The sequence below is a fragment of the Salmo trutta genome, chromosome 26 (genome assembly GCF_901001165.1).
Source record: "Salmo trutta chromosome 26, fSalTru1.1, whole genome shotgun sequence".
Taxonomy (NCBI): Eukaryota; Metazoa; Chordata; class Actinopteri; order Salmoniformes; family Salmonidae; genus Salmo; species Salmo trutta.
In genome coordinates, this window is record NC_042982.1 from 2434249 (window position 1) to 2459738 (window position 25490).

The 25490-nt window shown below is 42.0% G+C and overlaps 1 protein-coding gene and 1 non-coding gene across 5 annotated transcripts in view; one reads left to right on the top strand and one right to left on the bottom strand.

The window, feature by feature from the left end:
- The window catches only part of mindy4b (MINDY family member 4B), a 43748-nt gene that overhangs the window by 13835 nt on the left and 4423 nt on the right, over nt 1-25490 (bottom strand). The window contains exons 2-6 of one of the 4 annotated variants that reach the window (XM_029714362.1): nt 11000-11103; nt 10788-10815; nt 5181-5360; nt 1590-1709; nt 114-211 (exon numbers count right to left, since the gene is read on the bottom strand). In XM_029714362.1, the coding sequence (XP_029570222.1) occupies nt 114-211; nt 1590-1709; nt 5181-5360; nt 10788-10815; nt 11000-11103 (530 nt within the window). Of the gene's footprint in view, nt 1-113; nt 212-1589; nt 1710-5180; nt 5361-10787; nt 10816-10999; nt 11111-25490 lie in introns of those variants that run through there. The other 3 variants (XM_029714363.1, XM_029714364.1, XM_029714365.1) reach the window with 3 other exon arrangements.
- On the top strand, nt 19402-19474 carry trnaa-ugc (transfer RNA alanine (anticodon UGC)). Its single transcript has one exon. It is a non-coding gene; the product is annotated as a tRNA-Ala (tRNA).

Consider the following 25490-nt stretch of genomic DNA (forward strand, 5'->3'; position numbering starts at 1 on the left):
CCGTGTCCAAGGAGCAGGCATAGTGTGAAAATTAATTTTACTATTTCTAGTCGGGTGACGTTCGATTGGGTTTAATTTGACTTAATTTAGTCAAATTTGAGCCCTTTTCTCACCTTTGCAGTCTGCAACAGTCTGAGTTGGTCTGGCGGGTGAAGAGCAAGTATTTGATAATGTTCGCTTGGACCACCATTTGAATGGCACGGGATCCTCCCTAAAGAAAAAATATGCTGTTTCATTAAAGCTACTGTTGAACAAAATGTCTTGAGTTTGGCCTTAAGGAAAAATAAATGAATCATGACTTTAGGAACTTTCCCTACAACGAGTTCCCTGTGTGAGGAAGATCCGTTACAGTATCGCTAATTGACCTTCCGAGTCATGGTTTATTTCTCGTTCCTAACCTTGTACAGGCAGCCATTTAACGTTAAGTCACCTTTAACACTAAACATTAAACCACCTTATTATGTGAGACCAGACACCTTGACACATCCTGAGATAATGGTGACACTGATCTATAATTAAGTCTAACAACAACAGGCTAATGGTGTAACCGTGATGATTTCACACCCAGAAAACAGCTTAGCAGTCTATCTCAGTTAATTGGTTTGGGCTAGACTCTAGTCTAGAGGGTCTCGACATCCGACTCACTGAAATTGGACAAAGACGTTACATACCACATTACCCAATGAGTCTGTTTTAAAAGGTGGAACCTAATCCTACTACAGTTAAGCAAGAGATAGGGGTAGGGGTACATTTGATTAATGAAGACATGTACGTGTAGCAGCATGGGTCTTAGGACCGAGGAGTCACAAGGAGGGGGACGGCATTATTTCAGAACTACAGATAAGACCCTGGTCTCCGATTGCAACTGTTATATAACGGTCTGATCCTTTAAGCTTGTAGGAATATCACCTGTCGATCCTCTATCTGAGATAACAACTGTGTCATCATCGCATTTATTTGACAGGTATAACTATCTCTTAAATTAGACTCAGATCGGGCAAAAATACAGGGCGTGCCATTGCAGTTAGTTAATCACCTTAATGAGGCCCTTATGAAACCATCTACAATGCTGCCTACGGCTCTGTAATTCTTTAAATAACCGCATTTGATTCTTCTGGGTATATGTAAAAATAGGTAACAATTCTACATTGTTAGAATGATAGTAAACAACATACAGTGCTGCCATTTCATTCATACCTTTTCTAAGTTTGTTAGCTGGTTATTTAGCAGCCTCCAGAATCTCCTGGCTAGCATTATTACTGGCATTAAATGCCAGTATTTACACTATGATGACTATAAAAATATATATAATTAGCATATTGTGTTTTTAAAAAACCACTTGGTTCTGTAGGGGCTAGTTTTACTAGTCTATTCAAGTCAATTATCCTTCAATGATCAAAAGTCCACACTGCTACTCTTGACCAAAGTCTCTCCACCCTGTTTCAAAGTTCCCATCCTCAACACTGATTGTAGCCCAATAAATCGGTCCTTTCTTCTGAAGTGTGCACTTCTTCGCTTCATAGTGAATGAGTGCACACTTCAGGAAGAAGGGGAGATTATTGAGACACACACACTGTTTGTTTACTCACTCTTTCTGCCTCCAGGGCATAGGACAGGTTGGAGTAGGGCTCCCTGAATTTGAAGAAGGACTTCTTCCACTCATAGTTGAAGACGTAAAAAGTATTGCCGAACAAAATCTTCCTTAGGTTCTGAAAGACAAAAAAACATATCCTCTACCAGAGCTCGACATCTATTTTATATCTGAATATTTCTAATCAAAACTCTACCTTTGTAATTCAACTCTAGGTAAATGTCTACTTATTTAGAGAGGCAACAGTCAAAGGACAGTTTGGCAAATGTCAGATGGGCTGGCCCATCTTTCGCCCAGTGGGCCTGTCTCAACTGGGGGTTTTGTGCAAAATGATCATTATTTGGCAAATAATGGGTTAGGGTCAAGGAAGAAAATAGGCCAATGTGGTGGCTTTGAGGACAAAAAAATGGGCCCATTAGAAATGCCAGGCCTTTTTCTAGTCCCTGTCCATCCATGCAAGATTCACATTGGTTTTGACTAGAGCTGTTATGGTGACCGTATTACCACCACACTGGCGGTCACGAGTCATGACCACAGTCAAATTCCATATGACCGTTTAGTCATGGTAACAAGGCTTCTCCAAGCTCTGATGCTGCTGATGGTCATTAGTAGCCTAAAAAAAGTTGATTGACACTCTGATAGAGCTCCATAGTTCCTCTGTGGAGAGGGGAGAACCTTCCAGAAGGACAACCATCTCTGCAGCACTCTGCCAATCAGGCCTTTATGGTAGAGGGGCCAGACGGAAGCCACTCCTCAGTAAAAGGCACATGAATGCCACGCGTCCGGCCTAGAGGAAACCTGGCACCATCCCTACAGTGAAACATGGTGGTGGCAGCATCATGCTGTGGGGATGTTTTTCAGCGGCAGGGACTGGGAGACTCGTCAGGATCGAGGGAAAGATGAACGGAGCAAAGTACAGAGAGATCCTTGATGAAAACCTGCTCCAGAGTGCTCAGGACCTTAGACTGAGGCAAAGGTTCACCATATGCACACAGCCAAGACAATGCAGGAGTGGCTTCGGGACAAGTCTCTGAATGTCCTTGAGTGGCCCAGCCGGACTTGAACACGATCTAATGTCTCTTGACAGACCTGAAAATAGCTGTGCAGCTACGCTCCCCATCCAACCTGACGGAGCTTGAGAGTATCTGCAGAAGAATGGGAGAAACTCCCCAAATACAGGTGTGTCACGCTTCATATCCAAGAAGGCTGTAATTGCTGCCAATAGTGCTTCAATAAAGTACTGAATAAAGGGTCTGAATACTTAAAAAAAGATATACATTTGCTAAAATTTCTAAAAACCTGTTTTTGCTTTGTAATTATGGGGTATTGATGACGGGAAAAAAATGTAATATATTTTTTAATAAGGCTGTAACTTAACAAAATGTGGAAAAAGTCAAGGGGTCTGAATACTTTTTTCCCCTTGCCCCTGTTCCGAGACTCATGCATGATAATGGTCCATTGAAAACTAATATCACACATACAGCATATTATTTAGTAGGCTATAGTCTGATCGGTGACAATATTAGCCTATGACTTGTGAGTTATGTGTTATCACTTGCGAATGAGTCCCAGCTTGTGCAGTAAAGCAAGAAACAGTGTATGCCTTTTCTTACGACTTTTCCAATCATAGTCACACACCTCATGTTGCCTAGCTCATAGGCCTATGTGTTTTGATAAGGTTTGTATCACAACTAATGTGGCCAAATAACAGCTGAACTGGCATATGTAGGCGGCGTGTGAGTTTCAAGTTTGGGGAAGAAAATGTCACTATAAAAATGCACCTTTATAATAAAGCATTTGCAGTCTCTTTTGAGAACAGAATTTTCCCACTAATTGATTGCATTTTGGGACGTTTACACTTATAGCCTACTGCCATGTGTGCATTGCTGTGCTTATAATATGAAGAAATAGACTAACAGTTTATCAGCATTTTAAGCTAAACGTTCTGATCTGTTGCATCAGCCTCATTGCTTTTTGATGCGAGTGGTTGTATTCATTTGGGATCTATCGCATCCCACAACTGTCCCAGAGTATGTTTGGAATATTTATTTATCGCACAGAGGGACAAGTTAAGCAATAGAATAGGTCAACCTTTGTATTATAAGGTATAGTAGTCTAGTGCTTTTGCTGTTTGTTAGGTCTACTCATCTTGTTGGCTGACAAAATGTAAATGTGGACAGTGCTTCTAACATCTTCAATATGTGCCTTGGAATTTGATAAGAGGGACGCTCACAGTTGCGTCCCTGATTGTCTTCACTTGTAGCCTACTTTGGAGGTGAGATGGCTGTGGGAAGGACCCGATCACGTGACCGGTATTGGCTAATAAGAATTGAAATATCTGAGAGCGCCATGTGAGTGAGAGATGCTTCAGAGCAGGCTGCTGGGAGAAGGGAATTCAAATGATTATATTCAGCCCAAGGGCACAATGGCCACTTTGGCTGTAAAAGGCATGGGCATTTGTTTTGACACACAAGGGGGATGCCGCTGGTAAATTTGAGGCCTGGTGAGAATATTATCAAGTGCTTGTCAGATTGTGAATGAGAAACTGATGAAGTGTGTGCAGCCTGCACAAGAAACAAAGCAGAGCTTTTGCCTTTCATGCTACTTTTTTCAAATCATCATTAGAATTGCATCATGCAGACATGAATGCATTAGAATGTATTAAAAATCAAAACATATAAGCCCAACGTTTGAATCACAACTAAAGTTGCATAAATAACTCTAAATTAAGCATATAGGAGGACGTGTTTCTTTGTTAACTACTCAACATCGAATATAGCCCAACGGAAATCATTTGGAGAAAGTATCCTTTCTTTTTTATTCAGCTATGTTCAATTGTATTATTCATACTATAAAATAATGCCACAAAATTGCTAAATTAACTAGTGTAGCTCACAGCCACATGGCATAGCCAGATCAGGCCCTAACATAAGGACAACTCAGAGTATGCTATTCTGATCTTCTGAAATAGACAACATTTTCTTCATATCATAATGTTTCTTTAGCCCTGTCTAAAATAAATAATGGGTTTATTGTGATGGTGTAGTCTATATTACATGGATTTATTAGACTTTCTAAAATGTAGATGTTTCAAAGGTCTACATCAGTGGCTTGTAGGATATGCGTGGAAACCAGGAGATGCTAAACGCGTTTATGTTAATTAATGGTTAATTACCGTGAGACCGGAAGTTATTTGCTTGACAATTACCAGCTGACAAAATGTAATGACCTCCACAGTCCTAGTTTTGACAGATGTCAACAGAGACTGTACAGAAAACAACTACTCAAAAACAGTTTCCAGATCATTTGGCTGTAGTAAAAGACCTTGTTAACTTGTTTTCAGATGACCACACTTGCTAACTCAATCCATTGCTTAAGAGGACCATGAATAAATAAGGTCTCTGTGTTGCTGCTCTTTTGTCACTGGCACACACACACACACACACACACACACACACACACACACACACACACACACACACACACACACACACACACACACACACACACACACACTGAAACACACAAACACAGCAATTGGAAGCAGCAGGTGTCAAGTGACCAGCTCATGTTGCTAGTGCAGACTCACCCCAGCTAACTCGGGTGTGATAGGGAGCCCTCCTAGGCTTGGAGAGACAGTCAGTGCCCGGGGGATAGAGTAGGGCACTGTCAATAGGTTGGCGTTTCCATGAGGCGGCTGTGCCATGGACGGTGGCCTGCCTGTGCCATCCTCGCTTTCCTCCTCAAGCTTAGTCCTCTCCAGAGGCTTCTGCAGAGAGACGTGACAGAGACCATCAGAAAGATCCCACCTTATCGTTCACAATGTCCCACATATTCCAACAACACACAATTCCTCTTCTTTGAGAAAGCCCCACATTCTTTAAAAGAGGTTCAGGCTAGGTTTCAATCCGCAGCACCCTATAACAGACTTTTAAAGGTAAATAACGATTGAGCTGACATGCACAGCCTTTACCGTGACTGCGATCTCTGGGAAAATCTGGGAAAATACCTTTCAAAAGGTACATTATCAGCAGTCTAGTTTGCTGCTCTATAACACGAATTGAATCTTGACATTAATCCAATCAACAAGAACCTGCAATATGATAAGGTTACATGAATGAGATGATGGTAAACATATGGTTGAACTCTCTGCCGCTATGTGTCTCTCTGTCTCCATCTCTCAGCCCTCATGGCTGTTTTGTTTTCCATTCAGTTTGGACACGGTGGCACATATACAGTGCCTTCAGTAAGTATTCACAACCCTTTACTTTTCCCACATTTTTCCACACTGAATTTAAAAGAGATTAAATTTAGATTTTTCACTGGCCTACATACAAAACCCCATAGTGTGAAAGTGGAATTATGTTTTTTGAAATATTTACAAATACAAAATGCCTTTAGTCAATAGGTATTCAACCCCTTTGTTATGGCAAGCCTAAATAAATTGAAGAATAAAAATGTGCTTAACAAGTCACATAATAAGTTGCATGGACTCATTCTGTGTGCAAAAATAGTGTTTAACATGATTTTTGAATGACTACCGCATCTCTGTACCCCACACATACAATTATCTGTAAGGTTCCTCAGTCAAGCAGTGAATTTCAAACACAGATTCAACCACAAAGACCAGAGAGGTTTTCCAATGCCTCACAAAGAAGGGCACCTATTGTAGATGGGTAAAATAAATAAAAAAACAGACATTGAATATCCCTATGAGCATGGTGAAGTTATGAATTACATTTTGGATGGTGTATCAATACACCCAGTCACTACAAAGATACAGGCGTCTTTCCCCCCTTAGTTGCCAGAGAGGAAGGAAACCACTCAGGGATTTCACAATGATGCCAAAGGTGTCTTTAAAACAGTTAGAGTTTAATGGCTGTGATGGAAAACTGAGGCTGGATCAACAACATTGTAGTTTTACTCCACAACACTAACCTAATTGACAGAGTGAATAGAAGGAAGCCTGTACAGCATTCCAAAACATGCATTATTTTTGCTATAAGGCACTAAAGTAATACTGCAAAGAATTTGGCATGGCAATCAACTTTTCATCCTGAATACAACGTGTTATATTTGGGGCAAATACATACCATTACTGAGTACCACTCTCCATATGTTATGGGTATGCTTGTAATCGTTAAGGACTGCTTAGTTTTTCAGGATAAAAAAGAAACAGAATGGAACTCAACACAGGAAAAATCCTAGAAGAAAACCTGACTCAGTCTGCTTTCCACCAGACACTGGAAGATGAATTCACCTTTCAGCAGGACAATAACCTAAAACACAAGGCCAAATCTACATCGGAGTTGCTTACCAAGAAGACAGTGAATGTTCCTGAGTGGCCGAGTTACAGTTTTGACTTAAATCTACTTGAAAATCTATGGCAAAACCTGTAAATGATTGTCTAGCAATGATCAACAACCAATTTGACAGAGCTAGTGTCTCGTAAACTCCCTCTCCGGCCTCTAGGTCATCAGGCTGCTGATTATCCCGCACACCTGTCACCATCGTCTCATGCACCTGCGCCTCATGACACTCACCTAGACTCCATCCACTCCTTGATTATCTTCCCTATATCTGTCACTCCCCTTGGTTCTTTCCTCAGGTGTCATTGACTCTGTTTTCATGTCGTTGCGTTGTTTGTGTTACTTGTTTATTGTTTCGTTTATTGAAACACTCACTCCCTGAACTTGCTTCCTGACTCCCAGCGCACTCGTTACAGCTAAATAATAATGGCCAAATGTTGGTGTGAAAAGCTTTTAGACTTACTAAAAAAGACTCACAGCTGTAATTGCTGCCAAAGGTGCTTCTACAAAGTATTGACTCAGGGGTGTGAATTAGATTTTTCTGTATTTCTTTTTCAGTACATTTACACAAATGTCTAAACATGTTTTCACTTTGTCGTTATGGGTTATTGTGTGTAGATGGGTGAGATTTAAAAAAATAATACATTTGAATTCAGGCTGTAACACAAAAAAATATGGAATAAGTTAAGGGGTGGGAATACTTTCTGAAGGCACTGAACGACCCAGTCCTATAGCCTATTGTTGTTTTGCCATGTGACTGGATGGGGCCATACACATACTCTCTAGGAGTCTATACACACTCTCTACATGTAGTCGTCAAAAGGTATGCTGAGAGAGGAATGGAAGCAGAGAAAGAGAAGGACAGACATAGAGACAAATATGTTGTGGAAAGGTTATGCTGGCTCCGGAGGGGACCAGCACAGCGATAGTGGAGGACAGGATTAGGGTCAATTTAATTTAAATTCTGTCAATTCACATCCTGAATTGACTTTATTGGCAATTTGCGTTCTGAACTGAAACTAATTGGCCCCAACACTGCCGGAGGTATCTGTCATCACTCACATCCTGGTTCCTCTTTACCTCCTCTTGAAGGATCTCGATGTAGCCAAGTCTGGAGGGTTGCAGATCCCGGATGGTCTGTAGGAGCTCCTGGTAGTCTGTCATCACGCCACGGGGCCTCGACACCCTTAACCCTAACTACAGCACGACGATACCTATACTATACACACTCTCCACATGAAGTCGCCAAGAGGTGTGGTAGACAGGGAGATATATAGGGGATATTCAAAGAGGGAAAGAGAGAGGCAGAGAGCGAAGGATACAGAGAGAGATAGAGTAAGCCTTGCTGGGTGAGCAGTAAACTTATATGCCCCACCCAGTTCTCTCTCTTTCTCTTCTCTCTCTCCTCTCTCCGCCCCTGGTCTTTCCGAGGCAGATCAGGTTCAGTGACGAAAAGCCCCCCCCCACCCCACCCCTCCACACACACTGCACCACGTTGTCTGATTGGATAGGAGTGACATGCGGTTATCTGAGAAGAGCATCTGCATAGGATCAGCTATCACACTGAAAATGTAAGCTTTAGCCTAACTGACTTATGCAAGAAGTGCAGGTGAGATGGGAGATGCAGGTGTGGAAGTGCTTATGGTCACAATACATGGTTATGGATTCACAAAGAGAATGTCATAAAAATAAGAACCTCTTATAAATAGATTTATATTTATATCTACTGAGTGGACAAAACATTAAGAACACCTTCCTACTATTGAGTTGCACACTCCCCCCCCCCTTTTGCCCTAAGATCAGCCTCAATTCGTTGGGTCATGAACTCTACAAGGTGTTGAAAGCACTCCACAGGGATGCTGGCCAACGTTGACTCCAGTGCTTCCCACAGTTGTGTCAAGTTGGCTGTATGTCCTTTGGGTGGTGGACCACTCTTGATACACACGAGAAACTGCCTTGAGCATGAAAAACACAGCAGTGTTAACCTGTCTGGGCTAGGGGGCAGTATTTTCACGGCCGGATAAAAAACGTACCCGATTTAAACTGGTTACTACTCTTGCCCAGAAACGAGAATATGCATATTATTAGTAGATTTGGATAGAAAACACTCTGAAGATTCTAAAACTGTTTGAATGGTGTCTGTGAGTATAACAAAACTCATATGGCAGGCACAAACCTGAGAAAATTCCAAGCAGGAAGTGGCCTGTCTGAGAATTTGTAGTTCTTCTTTTGATTCTCTATCGAAACTACAGTATCTCCGGGGTTACGTAGCACTTTCTAAGGCTTCCATTGGCTCTCTAAAGCCTTCAGAAAGCATATTGAGGCATCTCCTGTCTCTGGGCAGAGTATAGTAGCTCAGTTTCTCAGTGGTCTGCTTGGTGACAAAGAGATTGGATATGCGCGTCCACGAGACCACGCTGTTTTTTCTTTTCCTCTTTGAATGAAAACACTATTGTCCGGTTGGAATATTATCGCTATTTTACGAGAAAAATACCATAAAAATGTATTTTAAACAGTGTTTGACATGCTTCTAAGTACGGTAATGGAACATTTTGAATTTTTTTGTCTCAAAATGCACTCGCACGTTACCCTTTGGATAGTGACCTGAACGCACAAACAAAACGGAGGTATTTGGACATAACTATGGATTATTTGGAACAAAAACAACATTTCTTGTGGAAGTAGCAGTCCTGGGAGTGCATTCTGACGAAGATCAGCAAAGGTAATACAATTTTTCTAATACTAATTCTGAGTTTAGTGTGCCCCGAAGTTGGCGGGTGTCAAAATAGCTAGCCGTGATGGCTGAGCTATGTACTCAGAATATTGCAAAATGTGCTTTCGCCGAAAAGCTACTTTAAAATCTGACATAGCGATTGCATAAAGGAGTTCTGTATCTATAATTCTTAAAATAATTGTATGTATTTTGTCAACGTTTATGATGAGTAATTTAGTAAATTCACCGGAAGTGTTCGGTGGGGATACATTTTCTGAACATCACACGCCAATGTAAAAATCTGTTTTTATATAAATATGAACTTGATTGAACAAAACATGCATGTATTGTATAACATAATGTTCTAGGAGTGTCATCTGATGAAGATCATCAAAGGTTAGTGCTTCATTTAGCTGTGTTTTGGGTTTCTGTGACATATATGCTTGCTTGGAAAATGGCTGTGTGATTATTTTGGGCTATGTACTCTCATTCTCCTAACATAATCTAATGTTTTGCTTTCGCTGTAAAGCCTTTTTGAAATCGGACAATGTGGTTAGATTAATGAGAGTCTTATCTTTAAAATGGTGTAAAATAGTCGTATGTTTGAAAAATTGAAATTATTGCATTTTTGAGGTATTTCTATTTTGCGCCACGCTGTTCCACTGGTTGTTGAATAGAGTGGGACGGTGACGTCCCACCTAGCCCATAGAGGTTAAAGTTCTTGACGCAAACCAATGCGCCTGGCACCTACTACCATACCCTGTTCAAAGGCACTTAAATATTTTGTCTTGCCCATACAACCTCTGAAGGGCACACATACACAATTCATGTCTCAACTGTCTCAAGGCTTAAAAACCCCTGTTTAACCTGCTCTTCCCCTTCATCTACACTGACATCAATAAGGGGTCATAGCTTTCACCTGTACCTGGTCAGTCTGTCATGGAAAGAGCAGGTGTTCTTAATGTTTTGTACACTCAGTGTATATCTAAAACATTTTAAAAAAAATGTATGTATTTCAATGTATTCAACAAAATCACATTTCTATTCATTGCATTGGTGAGCAATGAATCCATGCAGAGGCATTTTATGGGAATGAAATCCAGATTCAAGAATGACCCAAAGTTTATTTTGGCATTTTCAAGTTATTAAATGTAAAAGAAAACATACAACTTACTTTAATGATACAATCTTGTAATTCCAACCTGTAAATAAATATGATCTGATAAGTTTAAAGTAATGTGCATGGTCTTGCTTGAATATATCTTTATGCACTAGAAGTGTTAAGGCTATAAAACAGCATAGACTTCTCATAATTACTGCACAGGCCTATGGAATGACCCAAAGAAAACAATAATTTGAAAGCTGAAATTGACTTCTCCAACTTACCCACGGGAGTTGAAGATGTTTCTCCATTTGTCCAGCTCTGATATTTGTCTGAGGATGTCATCTAGCTCGGCGTTGCGGTTCACAATGTCGGGATCCTCTTCCATCTGCAGTGAGGGCCATAATAAAGCAACCAGCTGTGAACCCTGACGACTAGAACTACTGCCCTTGACATCTAGCCCCATGATGTCTTGGAGGGAAATATTTAGGAGAATGCTGGCTCTGTTCCAGGGCATTAGTGTGCGTTCCTCTATACTGACGGGACCAGAATGCCAGCAGCGAGAAAGGTGTGCAAAGGCCAATTGACCGTGCTCCATCTTGACCCCCCATGGCTTCTGTTATCCTGTCAGTAGCAGTGACGTCATTAGGCCTGAGCTTCTAGGACTTCAGCCTCTGTTCGTACCCCAAAAAATTATGATTTTTATTTCCGTCTGATGAGTTTCCATCACTTGCGCTATGCAGTATTACACATTAATGACAAAAATAAATAATACAACATACTGCGCTAGGCAGTAGCAGACATTGCAAGAAGCCCCTGGAGTGACGTGGTGCCTGCTGTGATTGGTCGAGCATATAGCACAGAGCAAATATGGATATTTTATTTTACTAAGCAAGTCAGTTAAGAACAAATTCTTATTTTCAATGACAGCCTAGGAACAGTGGGTTAACTGCCTTGTTCAGGGGCAGAACAACATATTTGTACCCTGTCAGCTCAGGGAATTGATCTTGCAACCTTTCAGTTACTAGTCCAATGCTCTAACCACTAGGCTACACTGCCGCCCCATATTTGGAACATCTTCCGAAAGCAGTGGCAAAAAAAGGCGAGCAAGTTGAGGCAGCAGTGAATGAGGTGGAGAGGGCGTAACAGCCAGAAAGTCAAAGTGCAGCAGAAGCAGTAGAGTTAGCCAGAGGCTTGTGCAGGGTTGGTGGGAGCTAACTAGTAGTCTACCTCAACATAAAGGTTGGCTAATAAGCTAGCATTAGCGCTCAGCATCCTTAAGCTTTTGGGTGTCACTCAGAGTTATTTAACAGTATATTCAGTGAATGGGCAAGCTAAGGATGTTGATATAAGTCATGATATTAGGAAAGTGTTTATTTCCAGCCACTGTATTTGATTGGTTTCATTTCTGTAGCTAGCTTGACTGGCTAGCCACATCGGTAGCTACTGGCTGGCTAGCTAGCTGAGACCGAAGAGATGATAGAACTTTTTTCTGACTGAAGCACATATCTTCTGACAGTGACACAGAGGCCCCCTGTTGACTCAAGCTGAACTTCAACATAATATTTAAAGGGTAGGTAGCATAAACGTAACCCCATGTAACATATGGATTTGCATTAGTATACGCTTCAAAAGTCCCAATGCAAAGTTACACATCACTTTTCTATTTTTTTAGTTATTACATCAAACCGATTAGAATTCTGAAGAATGCCGAAGTCACGTCGGAAAATGTTTTTCCGGGGTGTGATGTAAAATGGTGGACCCTGCAATCCAGATTATTGCCTATAACATAAACTCCAACATAAATAACTTAAAATGTAACATTTCAAATTAAAACAAATAATTTGCACTCAGGACAACTGGTTTCAATTACATTTTCAGCAGATTTACAAGCAAATACTTTATGAATTTGTTACAAATCAACTTGCAAGGTTGCTAGCCAACTAGCCTGCTAACGTTGGCCCTACTAGCCTACTAACGTTAGCCTTACCAGCCTGCTAACATTACATTAACACTGAATAAGTCATCCAGTTGCAATCAACACATACAGTTCAAGTCGGAGGTTTACATACACCTAAGCCAAATACATTTAAATTCAGTTTTTCACAATTCCTGACATTTAATCCCAGTACATGTGAAATGTCGGAATAATAGTAGAGAGAATGATTTATTACAGCTTTTATGTCTTTCATCACATTCCCAGTGGGTCAGAAGTTTCCATACACTCAATTAGTATTTGGTAGCATTGCCTTTAAATTGTTTAACTTCGGTCAAACATTTCAGGAAGCCTTCTACAAGCTTCCCACAATAAGTTGGGTGAATTTTGGCCCATTACTCCTGACAGCGCTGGTGTAACTGAGTCAGGTTTGTAGGCCTCCTTGCTCGCACAAGCTTTTTCAGTTCTGCCCACAAATTTACTATGGGATTGAGGTCAGGGCTTTGTGATGGCCAATACATTGACTTTGTTGTCCTTAAACCATTTTGCCACAACTATGGAAGTATGCTTGGGGTCATTGTCCATTTGGAAGACCCATTGGCGACCAAGCTTTAACTTCCTGACTGATGTCTTGAGTTGCTGCTTCAATATATCCACATAATTTTCCTCCTCATGATGCCATCTATTTTATGAAATGCACCAGTCCCTCCTGCAGCAAAGCACCCCCACAACATGATGCTGCCACCCCCGTGTTTCACTGTTAAGATGGTGTTCTTCGGCTTGCAAGCATCCCCCTTTTTCCTCCAAACATATTGGTGGTCATTAAGGCCAAACAGTTCTATTTTTGTTTCATCAGACCAGAGGACATTTTCCCAAAAAGTCAGATCTTTGTCCCCATGTACAGTTGCAAATCGCAGTCTGGCTTTTTTATGGCGGTTTTGGAGCAGTGGCTTCTTCCTGGCTGAGTGGCCTTTCAGGCCTTTCAGGTTACGTCGATATAGGACTCTTTTGTACCTGTTTCCTCCAGCATCTTCACCAGTTTTGCTGTTGTTCCGGGATTGATTTGCACTTTTCGCACCAAAGAACGTTCATTTCCAGGAGACAGAACGTGTCTCCTTCCTGAGCAGTATTACGGCTGTGTGGTCCCATGGTGTTTATACTTGCGTACTATTGTTTATACAGATGAACGTGGTAGCTTCAGGCATTTGGAAATTGCTCCCAAGGATGAACCAGACTTATGGAGGTCTACAATTTTTTGGCTGATTTCTTTTGATTTTCCCATGATGTCAAGCAAAGAGACACTGACTTTGAAGGTAGGCCTTGAACTACATCCACAGGTACACCTCCAATTGACTCAAATTATGTAAATTAGCCTATCAGAAGATTCTAAAGCCATGACATCATTTTATGGAATTTTCCAAGCTTTTTAAAGGCACAGTCAACTTAGTGTATGTAAACTTCTGACCCACTGGAATTGTGATACAGTGAATTATAAGTGAAATAATCTGTCTGTAAAAAATTGTTGGAAAAATGACTTGTGTCATGCACAAAGTAGATGTCCTAACCGACTTGCCAAAGCTACAGTTTGTTAACAAGAAATTTGTGGAGTGGTTGAAAAACAAGTTTTAATGACTCCAACCTAACTGTTTGTAAACTTCCGACTTCAACTGTAGCTTACAGCTACATTAAGGTAAACAACATTTTGGAAATAGATAACAGAACGACTTCTAACCAAATATCAGAAATGTTAGCTATAGTGACTTCGGAAAGTGTTCAGACCCCTTGACTTTTTTGGAATGAGAGAAACTCCCCAAATAGAGGTGTGCCAAGCTTGTAGCGTCATACCCAAGAAGACTTGAGGCTGTAATAGCTTGCAAAGGTGCTTCAACAAAGTACTGTGTAAAGGGTCTGAATATTTATGACAATATGATATATCTTTAATAAATGTGCAATAATTTCAAAAAAATAGTTTTTGCTTTGTCATTATGAGGTATTGTGTGCAGATTGATGAGGGGGAAAAAGCAATTTTAGAGGCTGTAATGTAACAAAATGTGACCCGATTCTTGAACTAGGCGTATGTCGCAAGACCCGACTTCACAGGAGAGCCATTTGAACGTAAAAAATATTTTTTTTTACAAAATGTGTTTTTTTGGCAGAAATGCCTTCTCGAACATGTGAACTTTCATGTGCCTTAATAACAAACATGTATGCCATCTGTAAATACGAATAAAATTGTAAAATTACAAGCCTTGTTGGTTAAGCCACAGAAAAAGTAGCAACCTTCCCAGTAGCCATGATTGACTGAGATAATGAGTGGGCTGGACATGCCGAGAGAGGAGTTCGGATATGTCTGCCATATTGAACGTTTCTGTCTATTTGAGCTCGTCAGTCTGTGTCGGTAATCATGTCTAATGCAGCTTTTTAAATATGTATTGTGTAGTGGAGCTGCATAAGTGTTGCTCTCCACTTTCTGGAGGATCATGTTTTGAAATCAGTGGAATTAGAGTATGATAGCTAAAGCGACGGAGAAAACACCTGTCCCTTACATCTTCAAACTAAGGGCAACCGTGGTATGGCATTCCTGACAGGTTAGATGCATGATGATGCATGCATGATGATGTATACAGGTAAGATAGTCTAGCGTCATCTAGCTACATTTTCAGATATTACACATTTCTAATTTTGACAGAAAGTGGTTTAATTTCAAGCTAAAGTGTAATGTTAGCTAGCCAGCTAATGTTAGCTGGCTGGCTCCCTAGCGGACGTTATTATTTGTTTCCCTGAGCCGTTTGCTTTTCTAGTTAGAGCCTAATGTTAGCTAGCTAACATTGAACTTGGTTGGTTAGCTCCCAGCACTGTGGCATTGTTGGCACTTTGTTAATTGTTGCTTAACTAGCTAACGTTAACTGGATGGGTCGTTAGCTAATGTTACGTGAGGTGTGTACAACACCCGTTGAATATGGCCGGTGTCAGTAAACGTCTGCAAAAAAGTGTACTAATTGTTGCCAGCAGAGCTGGTTAGGCTGTTTTCGTGTTATCCAGAGGTAAACAAATCATCGGCCAGAGCGCCAAGTGTGCTCTCCGAGAGCGAAACCAGATTGGTGGGACTAAAGTTTAAGAGGGTGTGAATTACGCTGAATGGGTGTAGACAAAGAAGAGGCCTTCACTAGATACCAAAACATTCAAAGGCGATTTACTTTCCCATTGTTCCTCAAATGCAGTGTATGATATACCATGATATACCATTTTGTAGCTCTGAGTCTCTACTTCTTGCTACATAAGACCGAATCCAGGTGGTGAGTCACAAATGTGGAAAAAGTCAAGGGGTCTGAATACACTGTATATGCAGTAGAGGTCTTTAACGGGTCCACCCGAACCCGATTACCGAAATTCTGTAGTTGACCCTCGGATCTGGGTCAGGTCTGATTTGATTGTCACGGGTATGTGTAATAACATTGTAAACCCGACTGCAGCAGGAGAGAGGGAGAGGGAGAGAGAACATTGTCTATTTTTTTTTATTTAACCTTTATTTAACCAGGAATTATTAAACCATGCTTTTGTCACTTCTAGATTAGCCTACTGCAATGCTCTACTTTCCGGCTACCCGGATAAAGCACTAAATAAACTTCAGTTAGTGCTAAACACGGCTGCTAGAATCTTGACTAGAACCAAAACATTTGATCATATTACTGTTAAGGCTAGGGCTGATTTCAAGGTTGCTAACCTACAAAGCATTAAATGGGCTTGCACCTATCTATCTATTGGTCCTGCCGTACATACCTACACATATGCTATGGTCACAAGATGCAGGCCTCCTTATTGTCCCTAGAATTTCTAAGCAAACAGCTGGAGGCAGGGCTTTCTCCTATAGAGCTCCATTTTTATGTAATAGCCTGCCTATCCATGTCAGAGACGCAGACTCGGTCTTGACCTTTAAGTCTTTATTGAAGACCCATCTCTTTAGTAGGTCCTATGATTGAGTGTAGTCTTGCCCATGGGTGTGAAGGTGAACGGAAAGGCACTGGAGCGACGAACCACCCTTGCTGTCTCTCCCTGGCCGGTTCCCCTCTTTCCACTGGGATTCTCTACCTCTAACCCTATTACGGGGGCTGAGTCACTGGCTTACTGGTGCGCTTCTATGCCGTCCCTAGGAGGGGTGCGTGACTTGAGTGGGTTGAGTCTCTGACGTGATCTTCCTGTCCGGGTAGGCACCCCCTCGGATTCGTACCGTTGGGGAAATCTTTGTGGGCTATACTCGGCCTTGTCTCAGGGTAGTAAATTAGTGGTTGAAGATATCTCTCCAGTGGTGTGGGGGCTGTGCTTTGGCAAAGTGGGTGGGGTTGTATCCTGCCTGGTTGGCCCTGTCCGGGGGTATAGTTGGATGGGGCCACAGTGTCTCCCGACCCCTCCTGTCTCAACCTCCAGTAATTATACTGCAATAGTTTATGTGTTGGGGGGCTAGGGTCAGTGTGTGATATCTGGAGTATTTCTCCTGTCTTATCCACTGTCCTGTGTGAATTTAAGTAGGCTCCCTCTAATTCTCTATCTCTTTCTCTCATTCTCTTTCTCTTCTCTCGGAGGACCTGAGCCCTAGGACCATGCCTCAGGACTACCTGGCCTGATGACTTCTTGCTGTCTGAGTCTATGGAACCCTGACCTGTTCACCGGACGTGCTACCTTGTTCCGGACCTGCTGTTTTCGACTCTCTCGCTGTACTGCACCTGCTGTCTCGAACTCTGAATGATAGAGAAAAAAAGCCAACTGACATTTACTCCTGAGGTGCTGAGCTGTTGCAACGTTTGAACATCTTGACCATGTACTGTTATAATCTCCCCCCGGCACAGCCAGAAGAGGACTGGCCACCCCTCAGAGCCTGGTTCCTCTCTAGGTTTCTTCCTAAATCAAATCAAATCAAATTTAATTTGTCACATACACATGGTTAGCACATGTTAATGCGAGTGTAGTGAAATGCTTGTGCTTCTAGTTCCGACCATGCAGTAATATCTAAGAAATAATCTAACCTAACAATTTCACAACAACTACCTTATACACACAAGTGTAAAGGAATGAATAAGAATATGTACATAAAAATATATGAATGAGTGATGGCCGAACGGCATAGGCAAGATGCAGTAGATGGTATAGAATACCGTATATACATATGAGATGAGTAATGTAGGGTATGTAAACATTATATAAAGTGGCATTGTTTAAAGTGGCTAGTGATACATTTATTACATCAATTTTTCCGTTATTAAAGTGGCTAGAGTTGAGTCAGTATGTTGGCAGCAGCCACTCAATGTTAGTGATGGCTGTTTAACAGTCTGATGGCCTTGAGATAGAAGCTGTTTTTCAGTCTCTCGGTCCCCACTTTGATCCACCTGTACTGACCTCGCCTTCTGGATGATAGCGGGGTGAACAGGCAGTGGCTCGGGTGGTTGTTGTCCTTGATGATCTTTTTGGCCTTCCTGTGACATCGGGTGGTGTAGGCGTCCTGGAGGGCATGTAGTTTGCCCCCGGTGATGCGTTGTGAAGACCTCACTACCCTCTGGAGAGCCTTACGGTTGCTGCTGCGCCTTCTTCCCCACGCTGTCTGTGTCGGTGGACCATTTCAGTTTGTCCGTGATGTGTACGCCGAGGAACTTAAAACTTTCCACGCTCTCCACTACTGTCCCGTCGATGCGGATAGGGGGCTGCTCCCTCTGCTGTTTCCTGAAGTCCACGATCATCTCCTTTGTTTTGTTGACATTGAGTGTGAGGTTATTTTCCTGACACCACACTCCGAGGGCCCTCACCTCCTCCCTGTAGGCCGTCTCGTTGTTGTTGGTAATCAAGCCTACCACTGTAGTGTTGTTTGCAAACTTGATGATTGAGTTGGAGGTGTGCATGGCCACGCAGTCATGGGTGAACAGGGAGTACAGGAGAGGGTTGAGAACGCACCCTTGTGGGGCCCCAGTGTTGAGGATCAGCGGGGTGGAGATGTTGTTACCTACCCTCACCACCTGGGGGCGGCCCGTCAGGAAGTCCAGGACCCAGTTGCACAGGGCGGGGTCGAGACCCAGGGTCTCGAGCTTAATGACGAGTTTGGAGGGTACTATTGTGTTAAATGCTGAGCTGTAGTCGATGAACAGCATTCTTACATAGGTATTCCTCTTGTCCAGATGGGTTAGGGCAGTGTGCAGTGTGATTGTGATTGCGTAGTCTGTGGACCTATTGGGGCGGTAAGCAAATTGGAGTGGGTCTAGGGTAGGGTGGAGGTGATATGGTCCTTGACTAGTCTCTCAATGCACTTCATGATGACGGAAGTGAGTGCTAAGGGGGGTAGTCCCTAGGTTCCTGCCTTTCTAGGGAATTGTTCCTAGCCACCGTGGTTCTACATCTTCATTGCTTGCTGTTTGGTGTTTTAGGCTAGGTTTCTGTATAGCACTTTGTGACATCAGCTGATGTAAAAAGGGCTTTATAAATACATTTCATTGATTGATTGATAAATTGAAATGAGAAGTATAGGCTACAAAGACCAAGAGCCAACAGGTAGGCTGCTACTTAATACTTTGAAGGGAGTTGTTGTTGTAATTGTGTAGGATGGGGGAAAGCTCACCCTAGCCTCAATTAGCCAACCCAACTAGCTATGTACTATGTAATCAGATTGGGTCATAAATAACCTAGCTTTGTTAGCTAGAAGTTAGTAACTAGTGCAAGTTGGCTTGGTTGATCTCCCTCCTTCTTGCGCCGCTCAGCCGCATACACATGTCCCGTGTGGCTCAGTTGGTAGAGCATGGTGTTTGCAACGCCAGGGTTGTGGGTTCGATTCCCACGGGGGGAAAACATTTATGAAATGTAGGCATTCACTCATGTATGTAAGTTGCTCTGGATAAGAGCGTCTGCTAAAAAATAATTTATATATTTTTTTAAATACACACAAGGCATGGTGCCTACTGCTAGCTCCTTTGTTCCTCTCTCCCTCGGTGCATGCATTAACAGCTTCAGTTAATAACGTAGCTAAAATATTTCTTTTCTGCTGCTTCCCTCACTTGGATCGGATCAGACTGTGTCTGAACCTGACCGGGTCTATACAGGGCCAGGTCTGATTGTCCTCAGGTCTACATATTCTAAAAATGTATTTATTTGGGTAGGGTCCTGGGAGGAAATCGGAACGGACCTGAGAAGACCTCTAATATGCAGCTATATTAGCCAGCCAGCTAATTTGAGCTATATAGCCAACTAACGTTGGGAGCTATTAGCCTAGCCAACCTTGCCAACCAGCACGGCGATGGTTGGCATGCTAGAGCCCTAATACTGGAGACCAGTTTGAACACAACATAACTAAAAGATAACCACAGATCAAAAGAGCAGAAACTTACAGATTAATGGCTCGGTTACCATCAGTGTAAGTGTCAGGGAAAATTGAATAGCTATAGTGAGAAAACTCCATAATAGATAGATTCCAGATGTCAGTCAGCTAGCGTGCTAGCATTAAGCTAAGGTGTAAAAGTAACAAAACTCCCGTAGCCTACATCACAGAGAACATGCAGAGAAATTGACAAAACAAAAAAGAAAACAGACGAGGTACCACCCTTTTGTTTTGAGCCCACGGCAAGAAGGCAACAGAGCCTGCAGTGCTAATGGGTTCCAATTAGATAACACAGCCATGAAGTCCATGAAGAGCATGACGTGTGGCTAACGTTAGGCAGTTTGAGCTAGCTACCGAGCTAGCATACAAACTCGATAGCACAGAGCAGGTCCGGCATATGACCTTGAAAAATAGTGCATTAGGGGTAGTTCCGAAGACATCCAGAAATAAGTGAATAAATATGTTAAAAAAACAAAACAAACAGTAACTATGTTTGTAGTTATAGGTAACCAGATCGTGATATTTCTAAATCTTTGCCAACACATTGTGTTGTTTTTTTGTTGAGTAAAAACTCATGCTTCCTACCCTTTAACCCTTTTTTAAAATGAGCAATGTAGAACTGACAAAACAAAATGAATCATAGAGGTCTTATAACCTATTCCATTCTAAAGGTAAAAATGCGTGGCTAATGTCTGTTATTTCCATATCGGTTATGTAACTATTCGTTAAAAAAACAACCCATTATTGAATTGGTGAAATTACTTCATTGAGATTTTACTTTATTACTCTTTTTATTCACATAGCTACTTACTTTTCTCTTGTTCTTGCATTGTCGAGAGGTTAACCTGCAAGTAAGCATTTCATTGCACTGTGTACTCCATGAATATCATGTATACATTGGGATGGAAATGTTATACATGTGCTTTTCTTATAACTGATTTCAGTGTTCTATTCATGTGCTGTTCTAATAACCAAGTTCTGTGTTTTTGCAAGGGACTGATTGAACAAATCCTTGGCAGTACACCCAGACCTTGTTTTGAGAACGAAAGACATCTCAGTTTCAAGGTCTCAGCTTAGAGAGAAGAAGCCTTGTGAGTTATTGGTCTGTCACATGTTATGAACCAGTATTGGTTGGTTACATGAATAAAACAAAATGGTAATGAAGAATGAATTATACTAAATCATGCAAAAACAACTTGTCTGTGTATAGCCTTATATAAGACAACTGCTGGGACTGCCCCAGTAGAGCTTCTGATTGACATCTGTACTATGGTGTATTGCGTTGGTTGGAACCTCTCCAGTGCGCTGATAATAAAGGATGATTAATTTAAGATTGACTTAGAGCGTCCATGTGTAAGAATTTCCACAACAATTTGGCGTCAATGAACAGGATCAGTGAATCCACCTGTGGAGCATCCTAGTGAAGGTCTGCATGGGAGACACCGGTGCTGCATTCCTTAGTGGGAAAGCGTAAGGGAAATCTGACCAAAGACTACTTGAACCCGCCCAGACTTTTACTGAGAGCTGCCTGGGGGAAGATATCTGATCTGCGAACTTCTCAGGGACATGTCTTCTGAATTTCAGTAAGTCAATTTAAATGACAAAAAAAAATGAAAGCGAGTAACACATAAAAAGGTACCCATAGTCTTATAGAGAGAAGACTATTCACTAGTTTTAAGAGAAGACTAGAGCGAGGGCATAATGATACCATGGAAAGCCCCACTGACAGCTGTCTGTAGGCATTTAGAAGAAATGTCTATGTGGTCTGCAGTATTTTTTCATACGGGGTGTTATGTATATGTATAGCAAGTAGCGACAAGAGAATCGTTGAGGATGCACATAGGGTAATAAGGAGATAACCGAGAGTGTTTGGGAATAGTACTAAGTGAATGTGGTTGTGAAAGTTGTGTGAATATGGAGAGGATATGAACTGAGTGTCACGATTGCTAGGAGTGGTGGTAGGAGTCAGGCGCAGAGAGCAGAGGTAAGAAAAATGAGTTTTATATTTCTCTGGTTTGACAACGGTCGACACCAACACAACAGGCGTGAGAACTAAGTGCCCAACCCATACACAACGGGTCCACAGTTCGGAAAGAAAATAACTCAAGCAGATCGCCAGCACATCCAAAAAAAGCACACTGATGAAAATAATCCTGCACAAACCTGGGCGGGCTAAACAGGCTTAAATAACCACAAATCAAGATACACAAATAAGGAACAGGTGCAAACAATAAGACATACCAACCAAAAAGGAAAAAGGGATCAGCGGCGGCTAGTAGGCCGGCGACGACGACCGCCGAGCGCCGCCCGAGCAGGCAGGGGAGCCACCGTTTTTTGTCTGTTCTGTGTGAGCTGATTTTTCCAGTTCTATGTGAGCTGATCTATAACGTTATCTACCTTATCTACAGTAGAGGATAACATGTCTCAAAAATCTCATTTCAGATAACATGTCTCAGAGGATGTCCCGATTAGTAACAAGATAACATGTCTCTGAGGGTAACATTACTCATTTTTTTGTGATTACATGAGGATAACATGTTTCATCGGTGGAGTTTGATGTATAACGTTATTATGTATGTGGAGTTATGAAAGAAGTGAGTACTATTCAAAAAATATGGTGTTAAATAGATCAACTAGTCTAGATATCTAAATACCAGTATGAATAGAACACTAGTGTATGAGAGAACTTTGTTAAGGTCATGTAGGAGTATTGTGTGCTTGACTAATTTACTGAACAGGAGATTAGCTCCAGCGTGAAAGCTGTGTTTCGATTTTCTTTTCTCCAAATGCTTTAAATATTGGTAATGGAAATAATAAGAGTAGGAGGGACGATCCAAACTGGGAACCAAGGGGGCTGCATAAAATAATGGCCAATACATTTAGTAAGGGGGTACTGAACCAAACAGAAGATTGGACAAAATGGACAGATGGAGATTTCCCAGCTGACGTGACACTGAGCACTACTAAACTGGAGTCTGTGAGAAGCCAACTTGAGAGAAAAGAGAGACATAACAATAAAGTGAAAGTGAAGTGGGACAATTTCAGAAAATGGGAGAGAAGCAGAAAATGCAAAACATAAAGCTGTAAGAGGACTGAAGGTAAAACAAGTGGAACAACCAGAGAAGAAAGAGGAGGATGAAGAGAAGAAGAAGCCGGCCCTTCTCCTAAGGAAACCCTTTCAAGGGGCCCCCCTGGTATCCACCACTGCCGAATCCTCCACCAGCGGACTGAGTTTGTGGTCTCCCACACCTTCAGAACCCATTTGTGGGTGGCCAGGTGCCCAGTGGAGGAGCAGGAGGTTTAGCAGCTGTCGGAAGAGCTGGAGAGGGTGCTGGAATGTAAGATAGAAGGCTACCAGCAAAAACAACAGGAATGGAAGAGAGAGAGAGTGAAGAAGTAAGCACTAGAGGACCTCAGAAGAGAATTGTAGAAATGTAAGAGACAAAAAGAGAAGAGGGAATGTAGAAATACAAAATGCAAATTAAGAAGCGCAAGCAGCAGGAAGAATGTCAGTAAAGAAGAAAGTAGCCAATCCGAAAAAGATGAAACGAGCAGCAGTGAGGACAGCAACGAGGGAAAAAAACAGAAAAGTTACGAGAAAGAAGAAAAAGCCTCCCCCGGGAATATATGCGATAATATGCTACCCCAACCCCAATGATGGTGGTGGCATGTTGGAACTGGAGAGACTGTGGGATGTTGATGAAATTAAAGCGATAGTGGGTGATGTCACTGACCCAGCTGATGCTGTAAAGTTTGAAGAAGAGGTAAAAACAATCATCTCCATGTACAATCCAACCACCATAGAAATTGAAGAAATACTCTGCTGCTGTTAAAATGTAAATGAGGGGACTATAAACGTATGTGGGATTGCGATGTATTAGTGGCTGATCTTGGTGACTAGCTGGATGCAGTGTTTACAGCTATAAAGGCTGCTTTCCCTAAACACACAGACTGGCAGAAAATCCATTCTACCAAACAGGTAACTGATGAAAAATTGAGTGACTGCATGGAAAGAGTAGAGACAGTCTTCCTCCAACACTCAGGCCTGACGCCTGACCAAGACAAATACAGCAACCTATTGTGCCAGGCTGTGGTGACAGCATGGAGACAAGATTTGAAGACCGCTGTAACGACAACTTGTATCACATGGGAAACAAAACCACTGTCTGATGTAAAGCCATACATACTATTTAATAAAAATAAAAATTCACCGTTATTTAACCAGATAGGCTAGTTGAGAACAAGTTCTCATTTGCAACTGCGACCTGGCCAAGATAAAGCAAAGCAGTTCGACACATACAACAACACAGAGGTACACATGGAATAAACAAACATACAATCAATAATACAGTACAAAAATCTATATACAGTGTGTGCAAATGAGGTAGGATAAGAGAGGTAAGGCAATAAATAGGCCATGGTGGTAAAGTAATTACAATATAGTAATTAAACACGGGAATGGTAGGATGTGCAGAAGATGAATGTGCAAGTTGAGATACTGGGGTGCAAAGGAGCAAGATAAATAAATAAATAAATAAATAAATACAGTATGGGGATGAGGTAGATTGGATGGGCTATTTACAGATGAGCTATGTACAGGTGCAGTGATCTGTGAGCTGCTCTGGCAGCTGGTGCTTAAAGCTAGTGAGGGAGGTAAGAGTCTCCAGGTTCAGTGATTTTGGCAGTTCGTTCCAGTCATTGGCAGCAGAGAACTGGAAGGAGAGGCGGCCAAAGGAAGAATTGGCTTTGGGGGTGACCAGTGATATAAACCTGCTGGAGCGCGTGCTACGGGTGGTGCTGCTATGGTGACCAGTGAGCTGAGATAAGGCGGGGCTTTACCTAGCAGAGACTTGTAGATGACCTGAAGCCAGTGGGTTTGGCGACGAGTATGAAGCGAGGGCCAGCCAACGAGATCATACAGGTCGCAGTGGTGGGTAGTATATGGGGCTTTGGTGACAAAACGGATGGCACTGTGATAGACTACATCCAGTTTGTTGAGTAGAGTGTTGGAGGCTATTTTGTAAATGACATCGCCAAAGTCGAGGATCGGTAGGATGGTCAGTTTTACGAGGGTATGTTTGGCAGCATGAGTGAAGGATGCTTTGTTTGCGAAATAGGATGCCAATTCTAGATTTAATTTTGGATTGGAGATGTTTAATGTGAGTCTGGAAGGAGAGTTTACAGTCTAACCAGACACCTAGGTATTTGTAGTTGTCCACATATTCTAAGTCAGAACCGTCCCGAGTAGTGATGCTGGACGGGCGGGCAGGTGCGGGCAGCGATCGGTTGAAGAGCATGCATTTAGTTTTACTTGCATTTAAGAGCAGTTGGAGGCCACGGAAGGAGAGTTGTATGGCATTAAAGCTCATCTGGAGGTTAGTTAACACAGTGTCCAACGAAGGGCCAGAGGTATACAGAATGGTGTCGTCTGCATAGAGGTGGATCAAAGAATCACTAGCAGCGAGAGCGACATCATTGATGTATACAG